Source organism: Alligator sinensis, unplaced genomic scaffold (genome assembly GCF_000455745.1).
Source record: "Alligator sinensis unplaced genomic scaffold, ASM45574v1 scaffold659_1, whole genome shotgun sequence".
Classification (NCBI taxonomy): domain Eukaryota; kingdom Metazoa; phylum Chordata; order Crocodylia; family Alligatoridae; genus Alligator; species Alligator sinensis.
In genome coordinates this window covers 712850-721975 of record NW_005842265.1, presented here as the reverse complement: position 1 = coordinate 721975, position 9126 = coordinate 712850, and the positions used below count along the sequence as shown (strand labels likewise).

At 41.9% G+C, this 9126-nt stretch overlaps 1 protein-coding gene across 5 annotated transcripts in view; it reads left to right on the top strand.

Annotated features, from left to right (window-relative positions):
- The window catches only part of TMTC1 (transmembrane and tetratricopeptide repeat containing 1), a 257444-nt gene extending 251400 nt beyond the window's left edge, over nt 1-6044 (top strand). For 4 of the 5 annotated variants that reach the window (XM_025209059.1, XM_006027760.3, XM_025209057.1 and 1 more), the window contains 2 exons: nt 72-149; nt 936-6044. In XM_025209059.1, the coding sequence (XP_025064844.1) occupies nt 72-149; nt 936-1076 (219 nt within the window). In that variant the 3' untranslated portion in view covers nt 1077-6044. The remainder of the gene's footprint in view (nt 1-71; nt 150-935) is intronic. The other variant, XM_025209058.1, reaches the window with a different exon arrangement.
- The last annotated feature ends 3082 nt before the right edge of the window (nt 6045-9126 follow it).

Genomic DNA, 9126 nt, shown 5'->3' with positions numbered 1-9126 from the left:
CTTTCCGCTCCAGTGTGGTTCTTAATTGGAGGCCCAACATTTTTAGCCTAAAGACAATTTTATTTATTTAGAGCTATAAACTGGCTGTAGAGCTGAATCCAGATCAAGCCCAGGCCTGGATGAACATGGGAGGCATTGAGCATATTAAGGTAGGAAAATCAGCCGCCCTTCTGTTGAAAAAATCGACCATGTCTATTCTTCAAACCAAAATGGCTTTCAGGCAACCAAGAGGTGCATGCTGAATGTGTATTAGATATCCACCTTTGTGCTTGATCCAGAGTTTGACATCTGTTACAGCCCCAGGTGGAGAGCTCAGTCTCATTGGCTGGGAACTCTTATCAAATAATTTAAAATACACATATACTTTGGGCTAATTATGGCTGTACTATGGGAGGAGCAGCATCCCTTACAAAAACAGGCTATTTTGCAGCTTTCCTACCTCCAACATCATCTTGCTTGAATTAATGTCTGCCTTAGATGTATGTACCTGATTTGCCTCTTTACATTCCACCTTACCTAATCTCTTTGATACTGGCATCAAAGGCATAATACTGATACCAGTTGCTGAAGTATTCAGAAATAAGAAGTCACCATATTTTCAGCTTAATCATTCTGAATTGGCTTTAGAGAGTCTAAGCAGATTGTTTGATAGCCTAAAGCTATTGCAGAAGAAGAGTTATATTATCTCTTCATATTGAATGTGTCAACATTATTTATTTCTGCTACTTGTCATTTTCTAGGTGATCTAATTTAGACACAAAGTAAGCTCTTCAAAAATAAGTTACCAGGTTTAATAATGAGTGTTATATTGTTATTACAGGAAAAGTCAAAATTTAGAAATGACTTCCACTAGTCACTATAGAAGTTGCCATTCTCAAGAAATGGTGTTTCCGTGTCAGAGAATATGAATGACATTTTTCCCCCCTTTTTTCCAGGGGAATTATGTCACTGCACGTGGCTATTATAAGAAAGCTTTAGAGCTGGTTCCAAACAGCAAGTTGCTGAAGGAGAATCTGGCCAAACTGGATCGCTTAGAGAAACGGTTACAGGAAGTCCGGGGAAAGGACCACACGTAGAACTGTGATAATGGTAGGAGGAACTTCATGTCCATTGAAGATAGGAGCATGGTGGAAGCCCGCTGGCATATGTGACACTGAAAGAGCTCAAATGTGACTCAGAATGAAGGAGGATGAATTTCAGGTGCATGTCTGTTCATCACCAAAGTTTCTGCAGGGTGTGCTGAAGAATGGAGTGAAAACCATGCTTCAATCAAGATTCATGTTTGCGTTGTACTCCTTTCACTATGATTTATGGTCTAGTTGGGAAACTTGCTGATTGCTTTCCAAACTAGGCAGACTGTATAGAGGCAAAACTCTCATCCACTGTGGCAGGAATAGAGTGTTGCCTCTTGATACTCAACACTGATGTATCTAGTCCACTTAGAGTACTACTGATGGGCTCCAGTGCATGTCCCACAAGTTTTTCTAAGTCAGGAAGATGGTAACAGTAATCACCAGAGGCCCTCAGAGGTAATTTAGGAATCCAACTTGGAGGAAATAGTGTTCATTTTTAAGGCTCCAGCAGTGGCTTTAAAATGACCCCAAGAAAAGGGAGACCTATGTCTGGACATAATTCTGTCTAGGAATGCTGATCCTATGGCTTGTACAGCAAGTCCATTGAGGAAAAACCTCAGCTGAATATTTTTCTCATAAAATAATCCTTTTTGTAACAAGATTCATTATATTACAATTCTGTCAAATATCTGAAGGCTTTTTCACCCCAGTCAGAATAGTTTTCTATGAAAAAATTGAAACCATTCAAAGAAAATAATGTAGAGTTCTAAAATGGCTTTCCCGCATGACCTGCCGTGGAGGGGAAAAAAAATCCTGGTCAAAACATTTTATCAGGTAAAACACAGAGAGATTAGGGAAGATTTGAGTGATTGGATTTTTTTTAATAGCATGGGAATATGTTTATCATGTTGATTTTTTGCCAAGTTCCCCCCCTTCTGGATCTTGGAGGTGAATTATATCTGATCACTCTAAATCTATATATTTTTAAATGTGAGTGGGAAAGCAAGTTTACTTCAGATTAAAAAAAAAAAAATTCCAAGTACTATTTATTTAACTTATAAATAAAAATGCTTAATATATTTTCTCTGTTTGTAAAGTTGGATGTCATCCTTCACAACTGGCCATGCAGCGTGTGGTTGTGACTTTCAACATGGCACCACAAGGTTGTGCTTGAATAATTCTCCCTACTGGTAGTTCTAGAGCACTTGGATGTAATCTATGCTGGACCAAATTTTCCACATAACAACAGTGCCAGCACTGTTGGCTTCACTTGGGTTGCACTAGTTCAGTTGAGATGAGAATTTGATTGGTTATTAATAACTGCAGTAGTTAAGGAAGGTAGATTGGACAGTGATTGAGGCCCTGTCCTTTCACTCTGGACAGCAGATCGTATCAAAAGTCTATTGCTGTCATATTAGCTCCCATCAGGAAACCATCACACAGCATTGCCAGGTCTCTGCTGAAGAGAAGTCTAGGGTTTGGAATTGATAGCTAGGTGGGGATTGCAGTGTGTCAGGGAAAGTTTTGTGGCAATGGCCCATAGTATGACTGACTAGAAATTGGCAGTAATGTGTCAGTATTGTGGGCTGTAAAGCATAATAGGTAAGCACGATCATACCATAGTTTAGCAGTGACTTTATCTGTTTTATTTCAGGGTTTTGATTTCTAACTGCTGGTTCTTTTGGTGAAGTCAATGACTCAAAACAACAGTCTCTGAATTAGAGGGGCTTCACACAAGCACAGGTGTCTGCCCACCTGGATCTGGTGGCTGGGCTGAGGTATAACCATGGATGATTCTGTTCACCAGGTAGCTGATGCTGGAGTTTAAGACTTTAGCTTCTGCACCTGGCCAGGTGAATCTCCAGGGGCTCAGTAAGGCCGTGGAGTCAGAAGGGCTTAGCTCTGAGGACACATTTACACTGCCCCTGTAGTGATCCTAGGAGCACTCTTGAGAAGCAGGCCCTGCCTGCTCACTCCCACCCAGCATGGGCTAAAGTCCAGAATAAGACAGTATAGCTGGTTTAAAGTGTGCTCAGAGTCACATCCAGACTCTTTAAAATGTGCCTCTTAGTCAGGGCAGGTTTCTTGGGGCACATTGGCCTCCCCAGAGACATGCAGACAGACCCTCACTTTACTCTGCTTCTGCCCCCTCACCAGCCTCACTTCAGCAGTTCAGATTAAGGCCAGGTAAACTGCAGCCATGATTTGCCACTGGCATTTTCAGGTGGCAGAGCTATAACGTTTCCCTTCTATCCCTATTCCAAACTACCTGCTTTTCTGTTAAAAGACTTCTTGTCTTTTTGGACTTCTAGGGCATGTCTGCACGTGCACCCCATGGCATGATTGTTACTGCACCATCATTTTGTACTTGATTTAGGAAGTACTAAATGATGGCACAGTAACAGCCAACCTGGCAGGGCACTGTTATTTTTAGCTTCTACATCGCCATAGCAACGTGTTACAGCGATGGAGCGTCAGCATCACAGTTTGTGCTTACTAACGAGCTATGTCACCATAGTGAATCGCTACAGCAATGTAGTGTCATGTGTAGACATGCCCCCAGAGACAGAGCAGGAGCAATTATCCTGTCAGTCAGTTTTGGGCAATCCCTTGTACCTACCTGATGATGGCTATACATGCTGTCATGCAACTTGGTAGGTCCCTAGTGAAATCATCACTTCGAAATTATTTGTCTGGGGTAGCTGTAGGGTTTCAGGCTTTTCCGTAGCACAGGGAGGGAGTAACCCAATGTCCCGAATTGTAGCTAACAGGGAGAAAATGAATTTTTAGCTACAAAGTCAAAATTGGCATCCCTGGAGGTCAGGCTGTCAAATGCTGTGGAAAGCTACGCAGTCAAAACCAGATCTAAAATGATCTCTGTGAATTGTCAATTCCCTAGTTGCACAGCAGTGTGATTATAACAAAGTTTTCAAGGCCCAGACAGCATATGTATATTCATAGAAGCCTATAGCACTTTAAATCATAAGTAAAAGATGTTTGGCTACATTTTCCAAAAATGCGTAAAGGAGGTATATACAGCATTGTTCAGATAAAGCTCTGACCCTTTTCCCCCACAGAACTTGCACACTTGGCTGTCAGCAAGGCTTCCCTTTAGAAGAGAAACTTTTCAAAGAAGAATACAGGGATTAATCCACTCTACTCCCATCTAAGCTAAGCATACATCATTTTGAAACTCAGCCTCTGTGTGCGAATTTTAGAGCATAGTGCCTCAGTCTTGCACGGCATGAGCTTTATGCGTGTGCAGAGGTTCAGTGAAATCTGTGGGATGCAAGACAAGTAGTAAACATGCCTTATCTAGATAACTGCAACCTAAGCATGTGAGGTGCTCAGTGTTATCAGCTAATTTTCACTGAGTTTAAAGGGACTGAAGAGCACTCAGTGGTTTACATGGTAGAGCCCTTCATCGGTGATGGACCAGGGTCCTGATGGACAAGGATTTCACTGTATGGTGTCACTGTCATGTACTCTAACTTTGCCGATGTATTGTTTATAAAGATGCCAATATCAATGCTGGAAGCAGCTCCCAGATCAGGAGTGTTCAAGCCATGTTTTCCTGTAACTCAGTACTTTGAGACCTAACTGAAGACACTTGAGACATGAGAATATGTGGGAATGGAGTGGGTGGGGCACATGAAGGAAATCTGTTGGTAAAAGCTGTATAGCATATACATTTTTCCTCAGAAAAAAAGTAAGATATATGAAAATAAAGAATATATATTCTCCATGCCACACATGTGGTTTTAAATTGTGGCCAGTGAAGCTATTTTTTAAATTTTAGAAAAGTTGTATTTTTTTAAACAGGATTATTGAGGACAAAGACTTTTTGTTTGAACTTTGGTTGAAAGTTTTTATCAGGTCAGTCAAGGAAGACAAAGGAAGTGTCGTTACCATGATAGCGTTTGATTAAGGCCATGTTGTGCTGTGCAAGTACATCAATACAGAACGGCTTTCTGATGTCCATCCAAGATGCAGGAAAAGATACCATCCGACCCCTGGCAACAGGATTCCAGCACTAGCTTTGCAGAAAGGCAGCACAGAATCACCCCTGTAATGTGTGGTGGGGGATTTAGCAGTAGGGCAGGTGTGTGCTTGTAGTTGTGCTGTCTCTGCTTGCTTGCTTCAGCCTTAAACTTCAGTTGCCTGCCAACACATGAGAAACCTCCTGGTATACACTGGCAACATATCAGTAGAGAGTGAGATTTAGTCCCATCTGAAATAAATCCTAGCCTATGCACAGCTGTGAAAGGCTGAATATAGACTTTCATGAAGCAAATTTACAACGGTTTTAGGGACAGGAGAAGAGAACTCATTTAAATAATCCCTCTTCCCCCCCACCTCCAAACAGCACTTTCTGGCCCAAACAAATGCAAATAATAATATAAAAACCGGGTAATATAAACCGATCAATTATTCCCCAAGCTTCCCAGAGCCCCAAACTAGCAAAGCATGTGTACAGCTTTAAGTGCACAAATAGTCTCTGGCTTCAATACTAAAATGCTTGGCTGGACTAAGGCTTGAATCTTATGAAGGGTTTACTAGAGGTGAGAATGAACAATGGTGTGTTATTTGCAATAGGTTGTCTCACCCAAAAGGAAATTTTTCTGTGAAGATAAGTAGATTAAGTTAACTTGTGTGCAAATGGATATTATTCTAAATAATTACAGGAAACAGCTGCTCTTTCTGGTTTTATACAGCTCCTAAAAGAACAAAACTATAAATACTTTGGTTTCTGCCTATGAAAGTACTCAGCATGCTTAGCACATTATGAATGCATATTTTGCTGAAAACCATAGTAGGTGGTGGCTCGCTCTTCCATGTATGAAGTGGCATTGTCTAATCCTCTATACCTGTATAGTGGCATATCAGCCCAGTCCAAAGTGAAGTAACACAGACTTTTATATACTATTTATGCATTTCAATCTTAAATAAAAACTACACAATTCTCTCTCTCTTCTTCTTCTTCTTCTTCTTCTTCTTCTTCTTCTTCAGTCTTTTTTCACCCAGAACAATACTTTTGACCGATGGGGCTTTTGGAATTTTTTTGGTTTGCGTGGGGCTTTTTTAAACATCTTGCTTGTTTAAAATATTGCATTCTTTGCTTCTCCCCCTTTCTTTTTTCCATTGTTCAGAAGAAAAGACTTAAGGAGGTTGTTATTTTTATCTTGCTCTTCTACTCTTTGGGCTAGATTTTCATTAAAATGTACAGGGAAAATTGTCCAAATTGACACACCTACACATCAGAGAAAATGGTGCATTAATTCCAGATTGAAAAAGACCCCAAACAAGAGACAGTGGACTCTGTAGGCACAAAGTCATGCTATCCTACATATGGGGGCTAATTTTCAAAGGATGTGAACACCCACCATCCCAAATCAACAGGAGCTGCAGCGGCTTAGCATCTAGCAAAACCAAACAACTATTGGGTATATTTTGCTTTCTTTGGAATTAAGAACATTGACATGCTGGTTTTACTTGCTAGCAAATACTCTGAGGCTACTTGTATGTGCCTTGATCTCCCCATCCTCAGTTCAGCAAAGCAAATACTTAAGTTCCATTGAAGACAATGCATAGTTACACCTGCTTGAAATGTGTGTGCATTTAATTGATTGCATGCCTGATTCCTGCTTTTCACAGGTAAAAATGGTGCACAACCTTTGAAAATCTAGCCCACAGGGAGTTTTTAGAGGGCTCATGCAATAGTTTTAAAATGTACAATTTTGCTTTCATATGCATTTAAACAGAATAGCAAGAGGAGAAATTCCTTGACATAATATTGTTGCAGTGTGGCAACATTGCTTTAGGTGATCTCTCTAACTTTGTGCAGAACTTCCTTGCCATGTTTGTACGGGCTTGCTGTAAATTTCTTTATTCTGGGAAATTTCCCCAAACAGCATCCCCTGTGAAAGTTTATGGCTTCTACACGTTTATTACTGTCAAGATCACTTTGCCTGAAGTGGGTGTCATACTGCATTTTTGTTCTATCATGTGGGAGTTATTTGCCTTGGTTATTGTTCATATGGTTCTTACATTTGTATCTCTTATTTTATCAGTTGTGCATCTCTCTTTTTTTGAAAAAATAATACCAATTAGATATATTTTAAAATTAAATGATCATTAAGCAGCTGGATGTATGTCAATAGTACAGGAATTTGAAGTCTTTGCTTCTTTCACTGTGGGGTTTATGGATACATTTTGCCTATAATGAAGTTATGCTCAAGTCTTTCCAAAAGAAAATGTATGTAATGTCTATTTTATATAAAAAGAAGAAAAAAAAGAACTGATCTGTGTTGTCTTGTTCTATCATAACCAAAGAAGGTTAGCTGATGCCAGAAACCATCACCTGATTGGCTAAGGAAGTAGAAGGTTCTAAATCCTTTAATCCAGGGGTTGGTAACCTCTAGCCTGCAGACATGGGGCTTTGGCAGCAGTTGCTTTCCTAATGCTGGAGCAGGGAGACAGGCAGTCTTCCCAAGGGAGCGTAGGGAAAAGCAGCACTGGCAGCTGGGTCCTAATGCCCACTAACTGGCCTGCAGCTTTAAGGTTGCCAACGATTGCTTTAATCTGATTGAGTAGCCCTGGACTGCCAAAATCATTCCAGGGACTGCTCACAGAGGAAAGGGATATTCAATACAAGTATCAGGATCTGGCCCATAGAATCAAAGAAAATGAGGATTAGAAGGGACTACAGGGCTAGGGACAGACATTACTCATAAACCAATTTAAGTGATCAGAAACTGGTTTAAACGTGTAACAGAACAGATGTTCAGTGCGTATAAACCAGTTTGAAAATGGCTGAAACCAGTCTGAGATAAACCTAGTTGAATATAATATCAGATTAACTGATTTGACTCAAACTGGTTTATGCAATGTCTGTCCTAGACCCCCTGCTGTTTTAAATTAAATCAGACTCCCCCAGCATCCCAGTATGGAATCTGGGCTTGGTGGGGCTCTCTGCTTCACAGCAGGGCTGGCCCCTTCCCTCTGCTCCCTGGCTGCAGCTCTGGCAGAGACTGCAGGCATCTGCCTGGTTTCTGCTCTCTACCTCCCCTCCCCACTCTCTGCTAAGCAGGCATTCCCCCGTCCCTCACAGACACCTCTCAGCATTAGCTAGCACACCACATGCTGGCTACCTCTGAGCTGTGGTACACGGGACAAAGGCAGAATCAACAGTTAGTCAGTAATGTCCCTTTGTTGTTTTCTTAATGAGCTGAAAAACACTGAGTTAGGGGTGATAAACATTCCCTGTTGAGTTGCCCAGGATGGGGGGGAACCCCTCCCTGATCATAGCATCCTGCTGGAGCCACATCCCCCTCAGCTCAGCACTGTCGAAGGGAAGGGAGGGCTGCTTTGGCATCCCCTGGCTTCTACCCTGAGCCACTGCAGGCATGTGCCTGAATTTCCTCAGTCCAGAAAGAATGTCTGTCCAGTTTCGACCAGGTTCAGCCTAGCCAGGTTAAACTAACCTGCAAAGATTGAATCAACTCAGGCTCAGGGTTCTTGAATGTCTGTCCCTAGCCCAGGAGATCATCTAGTCCAACCTCCTGCTCAGAGCAGGACTATCTCCAGATAGATCATTTCAGCCAGGACTGTGTCGAGCCAGGCCTTAAAAACCTCCAAGGATGGAGATGCATAGATTCATAGATGTTAGGGTTGGAAGGGACCTCAATAGATCATCGAGTCCGACCCCCTGCATAAGCAGGAAAGAGAGCTGGGTCTAGATGACCCCAGCTAGATACTCATCTAACCTCCTCCTGAAGACCCCCAGGGTAGGGGAGAGCACCACATCCCTTGGGAGCCCATTCCAGACCCTGGCCACTCTAACTGTGAAGAAGTTCTTCCTAATGTCCAATCTAAATCTGCTCTCTGCTAGCTTGTGGCCATTATTTCTTGTAACCCACGGGGGCGCCTTGGTGAATAAATACTCACCAATTCCCTTCTGTGCCCCCATGATGAACTTATAGGCAGCCACAAGGTCGCCTCTCAACCTTCTCTTGCGGAGGCTGAAAAGGTCCAGGTTCTCTAGTCTCTCCTC